Consider the following 21035-nt stretch of genomic DNA (forward strand, 5'->3'; position numbering starts at 1 on the left):
TAATTGGTTAAGATTCTCACAACAAAGTTAGGCTGCATCCTAAACACACTACAATATTCACAACCATTTTTACAGCTAGTTTTTGCTTCAAGGGAGCGTTTGTTACATGTGTGGGCTCAATACAGATGGTGTTTCTTTATCATAGATTGCCAATCTAATTTCTAATTTAAATAATAGTGAAATGTTTCACAGGAGGAAGTTCAAAAGGTACAAGCATCCCCAAATGTCCCTCATCCTCCATCACAAAGGTACACCAAAACAGGTGTATTTTCTTTCCAAGTTTCTCTCCAAGGTGTCCAAATGTTACTATATGTCCTGAAACAGCAGGTATGTTGTTCAAATAATCAAATTTTTAGATACAAAAGAGCACGAAGAGTAAATATCCAGCAACAATACAGGCTACCTACACAAATTAGACTGACATTGTTTTGGATCAAAGCAAAGATAAAAACATCCTCAGAAAGCTTTCAACATCAGGGAGGTAAGAGAAGAGCCCACCAGCACAGTGCCCAGGCTAAAGCCAGGCTGCAATGGGAGGGGGACTTTCTTCCCTGGTTTGGAGTTTCACAGGTGACTCTGAAGACACTTGTAGCAATGTCAGGATAGCTATGCCCAACTGTCTCCTGCTGAAACCTGACTGTAAACTCTGACTAAAACCCATTGTCCATGATGTGGACTGTGAAAGAAAGAACCTTAAAGTTACGTTAGCTTCATAGAAAATGAGGACTTCTGCAAGACAGGATTCTTCAGAGGCTGGGTAAGATGAAACAGTTTATAAACATCTTCATTCAGGAAAGATTGAGCCTGAAATTTCTTTGTTTGGTCTGCCCTGATGTCTCAAGCTGCAGAATTAATAGTCTCCACAACCTCTTTAGGCAAAAATCAGAAACTGCTCCCTCCCAACCCACATTCTAAAAAAACATCTCTGAATATAGCACAGTCATGTACAGACAGGTTTGGTAGTGAAATTACTCCTTATACCTTCAGGTGCTTCTTTTCCAGAAGCTCAGGGGTAGCCATAGGCTATAAGATATCATGTAGCCCAATTTCCACTAGTACACATCATATGTACAAGCATTTAATGGACTGAGGTTATGACTTGCAATCATTTTCAAACTGGGCTGTCTCTCCAAGCAAAGAGTGGCTTTGCTGCATGTTGTTCATTCCTCACTCTCCCACCCATGGCAACCCTTCCATCAGACCTCTGTAACATGTTATTTTTCTTTCATGCAAACAGTAGCCAACCAAGTAGTTATTGCACTGCCCAAAATAACTACAGGACAAAGACTTCTATAGGAGGATAAGTGAAAGGTTCATGAAGTTTTTCACTATTTTCCCATTCCTCTACTGAGCCTCAAACTGCAACACACAGAGCAGTTTCATATGCAGGGAAAGGCATGACCAGGAAAACACATAATGCTTAGTGGTTATTTTTAGATACTTGGCAAAACTGTGAACTCAGACTTCAGTCAGATATTGCACGTATGCCATACTGAAAGTTTACAAAAAATCAGCAAATAACATTACTCTACAAAACAGTACTTCCCAGTAAAGGGTTAAAAAGTGAGTACAGATGGAGGAACCCTGAGCACTGACGTACTCATATTCAATCCAAAAAAGGTGTTCTTAAAGAGTGTGAAAAACAGATACAATGGCAAAATAGTTTTAATTCACTAGTGAGATTTTGGAGAGCAACATAAATCCCTAATTCTCCTAGATGAATGAGAAAACACAATCCCGCTTAGTATTCAAAACACATACTTAAGTACAGCCCTTAATGTCTTCCTTTGAAATATTTCTTAGTCACTGCACTATACATACAGTTTTTGATCCTACTAGTCAGGACATTAAACAGAAAACCTGTATTTAAATGAAAAGACAAGACAGGGATAAAAGTGTCAGAAAACGTATAGAAAAGATATCAACATGTGCTCTCTACATCCTGGTATGATCTCTTATTTGTTATCACTGGGCAAACATATATATCTATACATTCCTTACCTTTAACATAGTGAATTCATATGGCTGATAACCTTTGAAACTTTCATGAATGGCTGCCATCGTGTGTGAAGTTTTTTCCCAAAAATGAAGCAGTGTTGTCTGTAAGGTAGAGTAAAATTTCAGTGCCAATGTTAACACAAATCTGTTTTCAGTGCAAATTTCACATCTTCCCTCCAATACTAGTTGCATATTCTAACAGTTGAATATTGCCATGGTAACCTCTTAAAAAACCACATTAACAGGAAAACATTCTTTCAGAGGTCAACATTTTCCTTGGATACCTGATATGTTGTTAACACATGAGAAAGGAGGTTGCATCTGCTCGCTCCCAAAAGATCCACTTTTTGACATACATCAGTCTTCAGTTTGTCAAAGTTGAGTTTTGCATGTCGCACTTGCGCTTGAACCTTCAAACAAAGGGACAATTGTTCATGTAGTGATTTTTTTTCTCCATTTTTAATGAAAGAGCAAACTAATACAAACTCTAGGGAAATCAGACAACTGATAGACAACTGAACAGACTCAGTTACAATTTATATTTTCATCAATCCCACTGAAATGAAGATAAAACAGGCTGATAAATGGTACTCTTATGATCTTGTCTGTTATTGCTTTTTGTAATACATTCAGTGAAGAATTTTTGTTTTCTAACCCCTGTTTTATGATGGATATTAGTATAAAATATATCCTGAGAAGAACTGGAAAACATGCTCATATTGGTATCTCTTTCAAAAAAGAAAAATTCAAAGCCCAACCAACAAACCTGGAGCTAAAAGTTTACTACATAATATTCAGGCGCATAGTAAGAGACATTTCCATGTACCTATAGCAAGAGACAAATTGCGCTGACAAAGTTTAAAATCTATCTGCAATGATATAGCACTTCAATATCTTCGAACTACTACAAAAATTTCACTCATTGAAGTTTTCCTTTGAAAATAGGAGTGCCTTTCCTGTTGATTGCTATCAGAGTAATATCAAGTCCCCTTTTCCTAGGAACTAACAATTTCAGTTTCAAAGGGCTTTAGTTTACCAAACTATTCTTCTACCCCATTAAGTACACACACATGTACATCAAGTACATGTATAACTCCCTGTTCCACAAACTACACCTGTGTGACAACTGACATAATTTGGTATCAGGGTAGAAGGTTGAGGTAGGCATTTTGTATCCAGGATTTCCCATTTTTGTGACAGCTTTGCACACTATCCAAATACTATATTAATGAAAGAAATTTGTTTAAATTCTGTTAACAAATTTTGTTCTAGTTTTCTTCCAATGCAATGGGTAACAATCAAACCACAAAACATCATGAATGTCCCATAACTCTTACACAGTTAAAATAAAGTATTTACCAAAAAAGCTAAAATGTTTCACAGTGAAAACAAACTACAGAATGTAAATGATACATTTCTTTCCTTTTCTGGCCTAACTCCAAGAGTAAACTCATTTTGTCCAGAATATGCCAACTTGATCAAAGATTTGGCAGTCTTGTATGCTCCTGATCTTCAGAAGCAAATCTGGAACTGTGCTGCAAATTCCTTGCACCGTAAGAGCAAATACATATGTCTCATAATGCAATCAGAAACATTATGGTTACTGTACTTCCAATCTTATTTTCCCAAACTTAGGTTATACAAGACTTCCAACCAGGCAGAAAACCAGCCAAAGATCTGCATCAAATTCATCAGATGACCTACTCATACAAGCTGTGGGACTCTGGGATTACTGGACACGTGGCAACTTTATTTCACTGATCACATCAGCTCTGCATAAGCAATATTCTGCATCAGCCTGATCAGTTCATGAGGAAGAAATTATCACAACTCCAAATTTCTCATAAACACAGAATCTTACAGGTGAGATTTTAATCACAGAAAAGGATGATGTTAAAAAAAAAATAACAAACAATTATTAATTTTTTAGTAAAGAGCAGTGCCACTCTAACTCTACAAAATAGCTTCGTGGTTACTGCATTCATCCAGAAGAGGAAGTCTTCCAGGGTAACTCCAAATATGACAACAAGCAACCAATGAATCAAAACTTGAGTTCTGGTAATAATAACTACAACTGAAACTTCTGACTGGATCCAGTGCTCTAACCACATGAGTAAAACATCTTACTGATGACTTGTTTGTTATCTTTGCATGCTGAAGAGCTCAAAAAGGGTGGGGTCTCCAGAAGATGGAAGACTTCGTAGGTAGTTAGATGTTTTCGTGACGTGGAGACAGATTTCAATTTCCTCAGGAAGGAGGAAATTGCTCCAATGGCTTCCACTTCCTAAGCAAGCATGACAAATGCTAAGCTATGACAAAAAAAGCAAGGAGCAGCTACTGCCAAGATATCTACTAGATGGTACGAAATTTTGTGAAAAGTCCCACCCAGTTGGAGCTATGCTGGCAAGAACTGAGGCTGCCTCTTAGTTTGGGATTCCCAAGGATTGCTACACTTCTTTTAGCTTGTGGGAAACGGAAGACCAAGCAAGGCACCATGATATCCATGCTAGGCGTGCCATTCCAGGCATGGCTGTCTAGTCAAAACAGCACATTGGTAAAGAGCTTATGGACCTCCAAAATTAAGCAGCAATGAAGGAGGATAGGAGCAGTGGCAGGAGGAGTGTAGAAGTGCTGGATTAAGACATTTGTCCTGTGTTAGGTCCTCAAATCTTTTATTTGCTTTAGCTGCAAGTGCCTGAGAGCACAGATTTACAATGTCAGTGTGAAAAGGAGAGCTGTGAAAAAATTGTGGTCCTGTGCAAAAAGGAACTTCTAACTGAAATCCAAACATGGGATTACATATATCTTTTGCCATAAAGAATCGCTGCAACAGGTAGGGATTTAAGTAAGCAATGTTGTAGGGCTTAAAAAACCCCCCTAATCTCAGTTACAGCCATGAAAATCCAGAGAAATTCAACTGATGCAAATGTGTAACATATATAACTATACTTTACAATGGTGTATCACAGCACTAGTGAAAGCACAGTACAAACAGCTGTGGCTTTAAAGACTGAAAGTCCAAGTAAGCAAAGAATATTAGTTTTGGGGAATATAAATACTCTGTCAGAGATGGTGAGCCACAAGTTAAAAAAAAAAAAAAAAAGTACTAGTAAATATAATTATTGATTCCTACTCCAACTCCTTAAGAAAGGAGAAAAAAAATCCATAGAACAAAAGCACCTGTAAAGTTTGAGTTGAGTCTTCCTGCATACATTCTTCAGGGATATTTAGCAAAGAACAAGGTCAGCATTTATCTTAACTGAACATGTAATTAGTGTCTCTTTTAAAAGCTAAAAGCATTCATGAAGAGAAAGAGGTGATCCACAACACATTGTGGAATATAAACCCATATGTTTACCATGCTCATACAGATGATTCAAGATACTTAATGCTGTGTTACCAAATGCTACACATTTCTCTTGCCAACCAGGAAAGACGTGATACTATGAAAACTATTAAATTAAGGATGCTTTTAGGTTTATTTGATATATTGAATTTTTATTGAGCAAAGTATTCTCCTTTTGTTAACAGCAGTGCAGGATAACCAAGAAAGAGCACCACATACTACATCAACATGACCTTTTGCTTTTTATCGGTGCCAATAAATGCCAATAATTTCAATTTTCAATTGAAATTATTATTAGACATCTTTTAAGATTACTTGTTGGCTTCGGGACTCAGGTATAAAATCTTAGTGCTCACAAAGTACAATCTACTTAATACCACACCAGTTATCAGAATGAACCTTTGGTTTTCTGCTCAAGGGAAAGCTGATCTAATACATACTAATCTTCTCTCTTCTCTGCAATTAATCTCTAAGACACGAGAAACAGGATGTTACTGTGGTCTCAGTCCTTTAAATTTCTACCCATATATTTAAGTTTATTAAAGCTGAATATACATAATTTCTTGAAAATCCTGGTCTGAAAATTGTCAGGATTTTACTGACTCTAGGAGAACTACCCTGATCCAAACACTCCTTGAACATTTTATGATGAACGAGCTTCTAAGCATCTGAAACTGTAAGTGCTAAATGTGAGAGTTACACTGTACAAGAAAATCTTATGGCACTACTTTTTCAAAGCAGCAACCTGCTTTTAATTTCCCGATGCAAAGATCTAAGCACAATATTCATAGAGAGCACACAAGAAAACATGAATTTGGAAAGCAGCATCTTATTCAATCAATAGCTTGATAAACTATAAGATGCCACATAAACCTGAAATAATTTCAAAGAACTGAAATATAGAAGTAAATAAAGAAATGCTACAATCCTAAATCCTGGAGACTTAAAAGTCAAATTCTAGAATGCTTGACTGTAAGGGCAAATATTTGCTAATGCAGTTTCTTAAACATTATCAGAAAATGGATCGGGTTGGAAGGGACCACAGTGGGTCCTCTGGTTCAACCTCCCTGCTCAAGCAAGACCAGCCCAGAGCACATGGCAAAGGATTGTGTCCAGATGGTTCTTGAATATCTCCAATGAGGGAGACTCCACAGCCTCTCTGGGCCGTTTGTTGCAGTGCATGGTCACCTGCACGGTAAAGAAGTTCTTCCTCATATTCAGGTGACACTTTCTGTGCATCAGTTTCTGCCTGTTGCCTCTTGTCCTATTGCTTGGCACTACCAAGCAGAGCCTGGTCCATCCTTTGGGCACCCTCCCTTCAGACACTTAGAGCCATTGACAAGGTCCTTCTCAGTCACCTCTTCCAGAGTGTGAACAGGCCCAGCTCTCTCAGCCTTTCTTCATAAAAGAGATGCTCCAGTCCCTAAATTTTCTTTGTCACCTTCCACTGGACTCAGTGCAGGAGCTCCATGTCTCTTTTTCACTGAGGAGTCCAGAACTGGACACAATATTCTATGTGTGGCATCACTAGGGCTGAGCAGAGGGGCAAGATCATCTCTCTTGACCTGCTGGCAATATTCTTCCCAGTAAACCCCAGGACACCATTGGCCTTTTTGGTCACAGGGGCACTGCTGGCTCATGGACAGCTTGTTATCCACCAATACCCTCAGATCCTTCTCCACAGAGCTGCTTTCCAGCATGTATGCTGGAAATCTTTACTCTAACAGAAAAATTCTAATCTTCAAGCTGCTAACATTAAAAAAAATGCTCAGGCATAGTAAAAAAAACTCTGTTCAATATGTTCAGTTACTAAAATATTCATTTGTCATGTATTTTCAAGGGATCTTCATGTTCTCTACCATACATCTATTTCCTACTTTCTTTTAGTCTCCTATAAAATGCAAAATTTATTTTCAGTAGTAGCCTAATTTCAGGGACAATTCAGCTAGTGAAGCATCATCTCCAAAATTAACTCATGTCAGATAAATGCATTAACTCACTTTAAATACAGCATATTTTTGTCTCAGCATTTCCAGCATAGAAGAAGAAACAGATGCTTTTAGTCTAATTTGTTGCCCACCCTCTCACTTACCCGATCTGAAAAGCATGCACAGTGTGTGTATAGGCTGAAGGGAGGGGGGTAAATAAACCAAGAGGGAAAAACACCTGAAATGTAACAAACCTTCCTGTTCAGGGCTCTGGGTAAACTCTACCAGCAGATGGAATCAGCACAAATCTTTGCATTAAATAAGTATAACACCTTCTGGCATACCTGACTGTTGTAAAGACTATGAGAAAATGAAATCAAACTGTAGTTTGAGAACCAAGTATTTTGCATAGAACACAACCCACAGCACTTCTGCATATAGCAGAGAAAACATAAGGAACTAGATTCTCAGTTCACACAAACAGTAGTGACTTCATAGCTTGAGCGATATTTTGATAAGGAGCACCCATTACACTTTCGCATGAGTGTAACTAAGTACCTACTGATTTATTTTTCCTTTTCTTTTTAATTCAAGATTGATGATATGCAGTCAGAGAACAGAAAAGGTAAAGTTTTATAAAAATAATGCCTGTAACTAAACTTTTCCATGTGCAGTGTAAAGACTTCCAATGCCTTACGCTGTATGAAACCTCATTTCTGTGTGCTTTGGTATATTCTACATTTTGCAGACTGTACTTTGACTCAACTGTTCTCTTGGGTTGGAATAATATTTATTGCATCCATCATTTTTTAAGAATAACACATAAAAACAATGGTTAAAGAAGAGTTGGCATACTTCTGTTCATCTGCTTCAACCTTGGTTATTAAAATCTTCATTTACGATCTGATGAGAAACAGTAGTATAGATTACTTTTGGGAGATGAAATTTTTAAAGTGAGCCACGTTTAGCTAAAAGGGAAAACTACTTGGACAGTATAAACAGATCCAAATGATATCTTTAAGTCTGAAGCTGAGCAGATGTACATCACATTTGTTCAAGAAATTAAACTATTCTTGAAATTTGAACTAAGACAATTTCAGTGCAGAACAAGTTCCAATAATACCTTTCTTAAATTTCCCATTTTGGACTTAGTGATGATTGTCTGTGCTTGTGCAAAAGCCCTATGTATCTCACTCTATTAAGCCTGACTAAGCAAATTTGCAGTGATGTTGCAATTCATATAAAGGACTTAATTACCATTGCATGTCTACCAGTCTCACTCTGGAAATCAACCAAACACCGCCTGTGGAAGATGTCTTTGCCCACGACAGGCGGGTTGGAACTCGATGATCTTTAAGGTCCCTTCCAACCCAAACCATTCTATGATTCTATGAAAAGTACTGTCTGCCTTTCTGCTGCAAGAGAACAACTGGCATGTCAGCTTTGAAAAAGAAGTTATGTCTGTTTGAGGAGAGGGAAAAACTGCAGGCACACCTGCTTACTGACTCCTGCCTTTTTTTCCTATGCAAAACTAGTGGAGTCGAGCTGCTGCCTATGACTCAGACATCCAGTTGCTACAGCAGTACAAGCAAATAACTGAAACAGCTGTCAAAAATGCTATGTTTTGTTTTGAGGTAGCTTAAATGCCTTGGCAGATTCATGTGGAGAGACAGCAGATAAATGAAAGCTGAACTAAAGATGTACTAACTCAGTTGCCTTGCAAGAGAGAGATTCTGGAAAGGAAGATTATACAACTTTCTGATGTCCTGAAGTGGTAGAAATCTCTCATTATATACAGAGTTGAACAAGGCAAATCTATCACAGACAAAAGGCAACACAAATACTTTTAAGCCACCAAAGACCATTTTGCTAATGGCTCAAACATTTGTTGTGAAAAACAAATAAAATATTTCACAGTGATATCCAACAACACAGTGATATCCAACATAATCCAATGAAATCAATGCCAATTGAAATAATTGCAAATACCTACTAGAAAATTACCTGCCATAATTACCCAGAGATTTTAGACTTAATTGTTCATGACAGTTCTGGAACTCAACGTAAGCAATAGAAGAAGAGTTCTAAAGTACACAAAAGAAAATTAAGAAAAAAGGCAGAAGCAATGCTATATTGCTCCATAACAGAATATAGACAAATGCAGCTTAACATGGATTAGTATAACAGTAGCTGCATTTCACTGTATTTACTGGGACCAGAATAATCATGTTTCTCTGCCCAACAACTCAGTATGAAACATAACTGTCTACAAACAGAATGAACATAAAGTCAGTATAAGTTGATCAAAATATTTTTTCACTTAATACTGACATTTTTATTCTAGTCAGAACCATCAAATCTACATGACTTAAACTTGTATTGTGCTCTCCTTATGCAACAATGAAGAAGTCTAGAGAAATAAAATAGTGAAAAGTCACATTATAACCAAAAGGTTATTCTCTCAAACCCAGCAGCTTTCATGCAAACTTTGTCATTCAAACCTGTTACAATTTACTTAATTTACTTTTTTTTTCCCAGTATGTTAAAAACACTCTATTAGAAATATTTGGATATCTGTGCATAACAAAATTTTAAGCTCCACAAAGCACCAAAAAGTGTATCATATCTTCCCTGATTTTGTGATTTCAAATGTCTTAATAGGACATGGTCTACGGCAGTTCTTTAAGGAGAGCCATTGTGACTCTTCAAAATTCTCATCACTATTTTGGCTTGGTTTTTACCAGAAGTTGGCCATGTGCACACACCTACCCCCTTGGTCATTCATACCTAATCCAGCTTTGGGAAGCTCCACATGTTTTCTGGAAAAGCCTTGCTAGCCAGCTGCTATGTATTTCAAAAGAAGAGTTAAAGGACGGTCCAAATCAGCAGATGAACATCACAAAATACTACTCCTGCATGCCTTCCACAAAGGTATGCTAGGTGTGCCCAGCTCAGGCCTTGACATTCACTTGTTACCTTGTGGCCCGTGTTAGTGGATGGAGATCTAGCAGACACAAACAACTGACACTGGAGTTCACTTCATATTATCCTGTTTCTCTCCACTGGACTATAAAGGGAACTCTTGTTGATCAACTTAGATGTACACATCTACACAGCACATCTGAAGCTATGTTTGATAAATCCTAACCTAAATGACATCCAGAAAAAGATGTCCTATATTGCTAATAATAATAATGATCGTGAGTACTTGAATGCATGCCTTATTTACCATTTTAATTCATCCAGCATAAGCTCCCAAGCCATGATTCTTGATAAATTGCTGATGAGTAGACTGAGGAGTCTCAGCAGCTTATGTATGTACCAACCTTTAAACAAAGTTTAACCAACTTTTCATCTTCTCTTTGTTAAATGAGACAGATTGACTTAGAAACAACTCAGCTTAAGTAGCTTCCCCTAGCTCCTGTATTACATCTTACACTTTTTTTATACTCTCCTCCCCAGGTCTTCAATGCAGACTCATGGACTTCTGTACTTGCTCAAACTGCACCGAGACACCCCTGGTTTACAGCTAAGCTACATCTTTACAGAAGATCTTCACAAAAACTCTTGCAAAAACTGTAGTGGTAGAGCTGCAATTAGCAGTTTGCTGCTGGGGGAAAATAATTTAATACACAAAAGAGATGAAATTGTGATTAAATACACAAAAGAACTCTTTAATCTAGAACTTCAAACATACTCTGTTTTTTTGTTTGTATCTCCAGTCACTGAAGATGAGGCCATTGTGCTCAGGATACAAATATACCACAGCTGAACTACAACTACCATTCTCTTCTTCGACCACAGAGCCTCTTGCTTTTATTTTCTTCGGCCTATGTAACTTTGCCCTAATTTCTAGCTCTGTTATTATCTTCTCATTACTCTGGGTCAGAGGCATGTTTTTTTCTTCCTGTTTCAAATCTGTGTCTATGGTCCTGAGTCAAGGAGAATGCCATGTTAAAGAGCAATGTGCTTAATGAGCTTTGCTGCATTTTTTTACTTTACCAGCAATAGAAAAACCTAAGGTAAGAAAATGCATTGTTAGGTATACTGAATTAACTACTATAATTTTTAAATCCCAACACAGGATTCTTTTCTAAAAGATACATAAATATCTTCCAAAGAGCCAGGCCATGAACATGCACGAGGACTTCTCTGTGGATTTTTTCTTTTTCTCAGTAGTATATGGAATTTGGTCTTTGTGTCACATTTATGCCACATTTCCCTCTTCAGTTTTTCAGTATTTGGCCTGTAAAAATTTTACTGCCTTGAGCCTGTTGGCTCACACACCACACAGCTCCAGCCTGGCAGTAATGAGTAAGCCATGGTCAGAACTGCTTACTTCACAACCACTGACAGTCAGCAGATGTGAGTAATCCTCTGAACCCTGTGAGGATATAAGGTTATGGCTGGCTGGGATATTCTTCATCTTTTCCCCCTCCAAAAAACAGAAGTTGGTTGTACCATCTTCTGATATATTCAGTGACTACCACAGAATAGGTCTCCCTCTCTCTTTTATGCAAACACACATTTACCTTACTCCTTTCCCTCTTTTTTTCCCCTACAGCCTCACTTCTTTCCCAGCCTTGTGTTTATTCCTGCTGTTTTATAGTGTACCTTTTCCAACTCTCTTTTGTCTCTTTAAAGATGGGAAAAATAAGAACCTCCTCACACTTTTATGCATGTGATTCCATAAATATTATACAGGGACATGACTTTCTTTTTCACTCTATGTTTTTCTTCCACCCAAAGCCAAGTTGGATCTGCAAACACAGATCAGCTCAGGCTCAGCAATGGAGGAAAAAAAGGCAGGCAAGAACAAAATATCTGACCAAACACGTAAATTAATTTCTGTAAGAAGAATGATAGATTATGGTTTTCCAGGTCAGAAAAAAAATTAGTAAGAAGGAGTATGATGGAAGGTCATCATACCATACATACAAAACTTGTAAAAGATGAGACTTCAGCCAACACAGGAACCAGCCATTTGAACTCAACACAAGGGTAGGGATCTTTACACAACATCTGTGTCTCCAGGGCAGGTCTTTGATCCCAGCCATGCATTGGGGATGGCCAGAATTTATACTGGTTCAAAAGGCAACTGGACAATTTTACAGGAAAATAAACCCTATGTCTCATGATGTCTCCACTGGTCACAGTATTAAAGGAAAACACTACTGTGCGTTTGCTCTATGCAGCTCCTGGTTGCTACCATTGGACACCAACGATGAAAGTTGTACAAAAGTCTACATAATTCAAGACTTGAGCTTTGAATTTTGGAAATTGATTGCCAAAACCTACAGAATCTATCTGGACAGGCCAGGCTTATCTTTCAGCATCCACCACAAATCTCCTCTCTTCATTTGAGTCCCAGAGGGCTGTCTGCCAAGTGAAAAGTTTACTCATGGTATTTAGGTGGGGGCTGGAATACTAAACAGTGCTATTGTTTACATGACACCTCTGGGAAGATGTATATCTAACTAATTTTTTCCCTCTATTTTTTAGAGGGTCGTTTGTTAAAAATAAATATTGTTGAAACAGCCCTGCTACTGGGTTAGGTATTTCAAGATAACAGGCCCATCAACTACACGTACTCTAAATTCGTATGAAAAAAATCTGTCCTGCTATTCAATCAACAAGATGTTCTAATTTTATATGTCTCAAGAGAATGTGGCTTTTTCTTGCTTGTTTTAACCTTTTTTGATGCAAATTTGACATATTTTCTTCCCTATTGCCAATATTATAGCAGTGCACTGACACAGATCGAAACACCTCTTTGCAGCAGCAAAGTTTTGTTACATCCAAATTAAATTTCTCTGAGACATGAAAACTATTTGAAGCAAGTAATATAGTGCTCTGTACTAAATAGCAACATTCTGAACAGCTGCCCTGCAGCAATAGAAATATACTTCCTTCTCCATTATTAAAATATAATTTAGTCCCCTCACAGCAAAAGGTTGAAAAACACCAAACACCACAGGTTGAAAGGTACAGCCCAATAGCAACAGAAAACCTCTGAAGTTTTTTTTCTATGGAACTACCAGGAAGGTATTAAGGCGGTATTTTCCTCCTCCTTCCTGATTTTCGCCCCTCTAGCATGCCCAAGTGGAGGCAGACCGTGTGTCACCTGGGGAGAGCAACGCCTCTGCAGAATCCTTTCCACTTACCCAGCAGCTGGACACAGCCCTGATCAAAATTACATCCACAACCCAGCAAGTTCATCCAGCCAAAAACCAGACAACAAAGTCTTTAGCTTAAAGCCTCACAACAGCTTTCACAAACAGAGCACACAGTGCAGACCCAGAATATTAATCCAATTGCTTAAAATAAAACAATTACAACAAAATATAGACAGAAGTATCCACAGAAAATACAACTGATCAGCATAAAAATTTTCTTCTTTCAAATACAGCATGCAACTGTCTCTCAAATATATGATGTGGACTGCTTCTGTAATTCCAACCACTATTTACTGTAAAATGGAGGAAAGTCTATTTAATTTAAGAAAATGAAAGCAACAAGAGTCTTCAATTTTTCAGAACCGCACTCAAAAGTCATTATTGAAGTTATGATCACATCACAACATAAAAAAATCAGGCAAAGCAAAAAGCCATTACTGAGTGGCCCCACTTTAACATATTCAAGAGCTTTTGAGCTCACAGCCCAAGAAATGCAGAAGGTCTGATTCTTTTCTGCAGGTTAACTAAATTTTTTTAACAACAATTTTGAATTAAAGAGATGCTCAGCATGTTTACACAAGACATTTCAAATTAAGAGTTGTTTCCTTGATTTTAAGTTCGGGAAAATACATTTTTAAGCTAAATAGATAGAGGCTGTGATGAAAACACAGTGAGTGTTTACAGAGTTCTGCACCAGTTCAGTTTCATCTAGGCCTCACCTTTCAGAAAAGCAGCATCTCTGTGTAGCCATACATCTTCCCCAAAAACAGGCCCCTACCTACTCCTGGCTTTTCCTTTCCAAGAATCTTCCCCCACTCTTCAAGTACATTGCCCCATACTCCTTACATGTTGCCAAACAACTTCTCTATCTCCTGCCTGCATGTGTCCACACTTTGTGCAGTGCAGTACCTGGCCTCAGCAGCTTTGATCCAAAAAGCCATAGCACTTGTACCAAAGAAAAAGGTTCAGGGGGAACCAAAGGGATACATTCAGCAACAACATCCTAGCTGACACTACTGCTGGCTGCTTGAGGCCTCTTCTCCAGTTTTTTCCAGCATAAAGACAAACTACTTATTGTCAATATGTTTAACTTCAAACTCTATCAAACATGGAGTTTTAATGCAGTGAGACATGGGACAGCTGAGAGCTGGAATGCACACAGCCTCTCCTCCCAACTCGTTCACGTAGGGTCATACAGGAATAAACTGTATGGAAACAGCTCCTCCTCTCAGAGTTTACACCTTCTGGCTACTCTCCAATTATCAGCGAGCAGAGAACACATCATGCTCCTCAAGCTATTAATATGGATGGGTTCCTCACAGCCATTGTATTCATTTTTACAGCTTGGATCAAAATGCAAATTATTTTAAAAAGGGAACAAACATGAAATTAAAATTAGAATGAAAGGAAGGCAATAAATATATAGCTTTTAGTCTTCTTAAAACATCTGCTTTTCCCTACTTTAAGAAGCCTTTTAAATACATGCCTCAACTTTCTGCTGGTAACAAGTTTCAGTATTAGTCCAACACAGAATAAAGGCTAGGCTAGGCTAGGCTAAAAGGAAAAAAAAGACCAAAAAACACTTGTTGACACTAACAGGGATCTTGAAGCAAGGACATACAAAGAAAATATTCATGTGGCCAGCAGACTCTTAAACTGAGTACAGAATGACATTCATCTAAACAGCATTATTTCAGAGCTTGGGGACAGACTTCTACATTATGAGCCCCAAATGTAGTTCCAGTTCCAAGGAGCATGCATCTATCAGTCTGCAGACATGAGATCATTACCACTACAGCGTGCTTGGATGTACCCTTCCAAACTGCAAACAGGTGTGTGTTTTCATGCATGGACACACATCCTCTTTGGGGAAGAACTTGGTCCTGATAATTTAGAACTCTTGAACTTTCTGCTCCTGAAACAGCTATAAGGGAGTTGATAAAAATTCAACAAAATTCAAAATTCAATACTATATGTAGTCTAAAGACAAAGAGTCACATTTTATTAGTATGATCAAAGTCTATGAGTTGCTAAAAATAATTACAAAGATTTGTAGCAAGAAGCAGGCCAACCAAGATAAACAGCAAAACCAAAGAAATAATATAATTTTTCAGGTTTGAAAGATCACATACAGCTCTAAAGCAGGCGTAACCTGGACTTAGTGTTAAAAGACCTGAGAATTGCTGAGCTTATCATAACTCAATTGTGTTAATCCTATTAGACAACCTGAGAGCAAAGGATGGTTGCCACACATGGTACAGGGGGGAATGCTGGCAAGTGGAAAGCAATTGAACAGTCAGCCCCTGCAGGAAATGGAGACAGGTAATTACTGCTTTTGAACACTGAAAGACCAAAGAGGTGATGTACAGAAAATCATAATATACATAAAACTAACATGTCTACTATGCCCATGACTGCACTCATCTAGTAATTATACAGTTCAGTTTATCTCACATAATGCAGATAATTTGGAGGTCTTCTTGACTCCTTTAGGTGCAGTGTCCTCATAGTGAAAAAAATATAATTAATATTTTTAACTTCTTTGCGTTCAAATTAAATTCTTCAAGGCCTGAGCAAGATTGTTACTTGAACCTTGGTCCCTTCTGAGCAGGCAGATGTGAGGATTGAATAAGCTGGAATTAGGTAAAGGGACTTGAACAGCTCAAATTTAGGTGCAGTAACAATATCCCCATTGAAAGCACCGTAAACCAGTGAGCCTGCCGGCATGATCCCCTCAGCCATTGCAAAGGGCAGTGGGAAGAACAGATGTACAAACTGCCAGGGAATGGCACTGACACATGTTGCAAATCCTAGCAAAACCAGCACGCTAAGAAAGATACCTTTAAGAAAATCAACATGATTACCAAGTTCCTTTAATATTCAATCCCCAGATGCTCTCACTGTTGAGAGTGCAAAGCCACTCTGTTTACGGTGCTAATGTAGGAGAAGTCCTGTTAAGCTGAGGTTTTGTGTTTCATTTTCCATTTAACCTTTCAGCACGGAATACAAAATGGCACCCACTAAAAATCATGATTCATTTGTAACACAAAGTCTGTTGTACATTATCCTATGCACTGTTATTTCTGTTCCTGGTTGGCATTGAATACATCAATAAGCATGTCTTGTTTCCCTCAAAACAATTTAATTATATTTTGTCAAGACAGAAACTCTGAAAGAATCCAAATTTATAAAAACACCCAAATCTTTTTGTGGTGCTCTTCAGACTTCAGTGTGCATTACAGATGAAACAACATTTAAAATCTAAGCAGGGCTCAGGCAGAACCCTGAATCAGAGATGGTGGTATATTTGCCATTCTTTTGGTTGGAAGAGTATCTTTTTTGTTTGCTGGTTTTTTTATTTTTAAATCCTATCTATTTTAGTTTCATTATATGAAGGAGAAAAATCAACCACAGCATCTATTTAATCATTCAGAGGCTATGCAACATACAAGTAAACTGCAAAGGCCTTATGAAGTAAAAGCAGATGGACTACATTATGCATGTGCCCAAGCACTTTAGGAAAGTATAAGAAGAATTCTTGGGCAGTGGAGACTACAGAGAAACTTGGTTCTCTTGTGTAAACAATGTTTTCCCCAACAGCTGTATTCCCCTTCCTGTTTATTCTTCACTTCTGCAGAATTCTCTCAGTTCAGTCACATCTGTATTTCATTTATTTTTAAAAAATATTTCTTTAGCTATCCTCCTAGCCTTTTCAGACTATTAAGGCTGAGGGAATTTTCCAAATCTCATTTCTCTTTTCACAACCTACTCTGGTCATATTTTTTACACTTCATTTAAGTTCTGAATTCACAAAACGATCCACATGGGTAACAGGCTTTGCCCACATAGACCAGCTTGCAGGGTTTTAGTTTCCATGTGAGCAATGGAAATTGTCTAAGCAATCATCTTTTCTTTCCCATTTTCAGAGTAATATTTCAGAAAATAGTGTTCAGTTGTTCCTATTTTTTTTAATCTAATATTAAATTTAATATTTACACATTTCTATAATTATTAGACATGAGAAAATTCTTGAAGCTTAATTTTTATCACATGTTTGAAAGAGCCTTTTTAATACTTGGACCAAACCAAATTATTATATGAAAGTTAAGACTACTGATTTAAATCACTGATTTTTTTTAGAATATATGTTGTACTCTGTGGAAACATTTTATATTCTGCCATTTAAGTGAACAGAAATTTTTAGGATGTGTCTGATATGTCTGCCTACCTTTTCTCAAAATAAATACAAGTCTAAAAATGCACAAATAACCCAAACCTACCTTTTTAGATTTCAGCAAGGTTACAAGAAACAAAGTTGTTAAAAAACTATATTGTATCTGTTGTCTAGCACCTAATTTTATTTTACTTACAGTCATTTTTCTGAGTCTCACTTCAAATTCTTTCTTAAAAATAACCGAACAGATGATGAACCATTTCTCAAGGACAAACATTAATCTCTGGAAGCAACCATATTCCACAAGCAATACCTCTAAAGATGATGTAATCTGTTCCAAGAAGTCTGTTTCTATTTTTAAGTGGCATACTCTTATGCTTTTAAAAGAGCATCTCCATCACACATTGTTACCTTGCTTTTAACCCAGTAACAATCATTAGTGATATTTAATATACATGAAACAGCTTCAGAAAATAATTGATTTTATATCATTATGTACTCTGAGTCTTACAAATGGTACTTGAAAGGGTAATTTAAAGTTATAAGACTATAAAATGCATTTACTGTGAAGAACATTTCTGCTAAAGGTCACGTTTTCAAAAGAAGTACATCTTTCCTAACTGCCTTATAATGCTTGAGCATTCTGCATGTGAAGTATCTTGCAGTGTTTGGGTTTCTCCATTTAATGTTACTAAATATGATATTGGACAACCTGGAAAGAACATTACAGCAGAAATTCCTCAAAGAAAACATGCTCAGCACTGGAACTCCATCTGCTTTCACAAGGAGAGGCAGTAACGACAAAGCAACAACTACAATTTTGATTGAAGGGCACTTTTTATATGCTCGGGTTTTTGCTACCCTAATTTCTAGGTAAATCACTAAATTTAGCATTTCCAACACCATATACTTTCATATTAAAAAAAAAAAACTGACTTCAAACCCATATTCCAACTGCTATTCCCTACCAGAATGAAACCAAACCTACCCTTGATGGCACAGGCATGTTACAAGAAGTGATATGTGTAGGTGTTGCTTATCATCATATCGTAAGAGCAGGCTGTTATCTCTATCTCTGCTATCACATTGCTACACTAAGATGTGGATCACAGAGGGCAGTCTGACACCATCTTACTAATTTTAGAGGATGCAGCCACCTTGCAGAGAGTATTACTGGATCACCTGGAAGCTCACCGATTCTTCTAGCAAGCAGCAGCAGCAATCCAAATCAGCGAAGAGAACAGGTGGGGGCTTTTTTTAAGGGACGATTTTGAACCAAGAGTGATAAAAATTGTATCTCTCAATGTGATAGATTTTACTTTCTCAGATTTCTGACAGCTATTATGAAAATCACCATTCTTTTTTCATATTTCAGTGCCACACATCTCATATCCAGCGTATGGTCTACTAAAGCAACTCAAATCTTTCTGACACCTCCTGAACAGAAACATCAACATGTGCTCTCTCACACGCAGGGACCTAAATGATCTTCACCTCATGATAACCATGCTTGAAGTTCTTCAAATGAAGCTGAAATTTAATGGGCAAGTATCACCTAAAATGAGATGACTCCTGTCTACAACTATTGGGTTTTTATTTATTTTTGTTAATTTTTAAAACCCAAAGTTGGTCAGCAGTGACTACCCTAGCTGACTCTAAACAGCCATCAATTACACTGCTATTTTTGCACTATTATAACTTAGAGTCCATTATTTACATCACTGTGACTGCCATGGCCAAAGATATTTTTCTTTAAGATGCTGGTGTACTTTGCTGCTTGGAAAGCCAAAAGAATTTCCAGCTCAATATCATCTGCAGACGTAAACAGCATTAGCCCATTTTCTTTTGGTTGAGTTTTAATAATTGAGCTAGAACATGACCAAGAAACACCACCACAAAACTTCTAAGAGGGTCACCCTCAAATGAATTAGTTTTATTAGAGGTAGAAAAACAGTTGGAAAATATATTACAGATGCACGATTTTGTCCCAGCAGGAAAAGAGTTTCGTTGACCTTTAAGGTATTTTCCATCTTTAAATTCTATAATACTTTGAAACTTTGTTTAGTCTTCCTTGGCCAATATTCTCACTCTCATCTCCTGAGAGCTCTTATTTTTCTAGTAAAGTTAAATTCACTTTTCCTGTAAACACTCATAAGAAACAGCAACAACCCAGATTTGCAACTCGCTTTCAATTAAATGAACAATTTCATTAGAAATGCAAAAATATAAAAAACCCCAGCACGTAATGTTATTTATAAACCTGTATTTTCACTTGCTCTTCAGTTTGCTAGCTTCTAAATGCCTACAGATTTCCTTTGGACTTAATTTTTACCAGCAACTGAAATTTAGTTTCCAAGAATTTCCAAGAACTATTCTTATTTCCAAGTCTGTTCTTATTTCAAAGACCAGTATCATATTTGTTTTTTCCCCTTTCCCAGGCTTTTTGCATTTTCTCAACTCTCCAAGAGTTGAGAAACACCCTCACGCCAGGCAGTGCTAACAGGCAAGGGGACAGCAGGGGAACAGAGATGTAGGTCCCAAGCCTTCCTGCAGCAGATAGGCTGCAGCAGATATATCTTACCCACACTTGCTGCAACCTTTACAATGAATACATGTACTTCAGTGTTTTCCTTCAGACCTTTTAATCAATAGATTTATTTATATCTTTATTATTTCACAGCTGTCCACACAAGCTTTAACTGTCATTTCTCAAAAGACATTCAAGGAAAGCTTGCACAGATCAGCCACTCCCAAGATTGGTACTTTTATAACAACAGTTTAAGTTATTGTTATGTTATTATGAGTTCTTTGTCTTGAACTCCCCCTTTTCTCACTGCCTTTTTCTCTTGCCAGATTTATCTTTAAAATGCCATTTAAGGGCATTCATTTGGTTTCAAGTATATAAAGGGCTATGACTAGAAAGAACTGAAGATATACTGTATCCAAACAATTCAGCTGCAAGTTTCTTGCAAAGAAGAAACTCTTGCAAGTTTCTCAGCAGCTGCATGCAAAGCAACAGCCTGTCTCAGGCAGCCCAGCATAGCCACCGGATATTTACAAAGATACTCCAGCTTTGGTTCAAGCCTCACAATGAAGGGGAAGCAGAGGAGTATGAGAATGATGGAGGCAAAAAACAAATACAGAAAGGATTAATTTGCTTTATCAATGTAGCATGATAAAACAACCCATCGTGCCACAGATATAATTTTCTTATAGCTAGCCTAAAGGTCAGCATGACTATTTTTTTCAGCTCTCACATTTTACTTGTTAGGGATGGCACTGAAAGGTATAGGTTTGATGAAAAAGTCTTTATTGAATTTGGATATGTATCTGAGATTGCACAGCTAAATAAAAGTGAACAGCAGTCCCTCCTGTGCTCTTGTAGGTTGCACACAAAGGCTGCTGCCTGGTAT

At 37.4% G+C, this 21035-nt stretch overlaps 1 protein-coding gene across 5 annotated transcripts in view; it reads right to left on the reverse strand.

The window, feature by feature from the left end:
- Positions 1–21035, reverse strand: part of ICA1 (islet cell autoantigen 1) — a 69260-nt gene that overhangs the window by 23115 nt on the left and 25110 nt on the right. For all 5 annotated transcript variants that reach the window (XM_085050801.1, XM_085050805.1, XM_085050804.1 and 2 more), the window contains 2 exons: positions 2283–2408; positions 2002–2100 (listed from right to left, as the gene is read on the reverse strand). In XM_085050801.1, coding sequence (XP_084906927.1) covers positions 2002–2100; positions 2283–2408 — 225 coding nt within the window. The remainder of the gene's footprint in view (positions 1–2001; positions 2101–2282; positions 2409–21035) is intronic.

The sequence above is a fragment of the Lichenostomus cassidix genome, chromosome 2, assembly GCF_008360975.1.
Source record: "Lichenostomus cassidix isolate B80296 chromosome 2, HeHo_3.0, whole genome shotgun sequence".
Lineage (NCBI taxonomy): Eukaryota > Metazoa > Chordata > Aves > Passeriformes > Meliphagidae > Lichenostomus > Lichenostomus cassidix.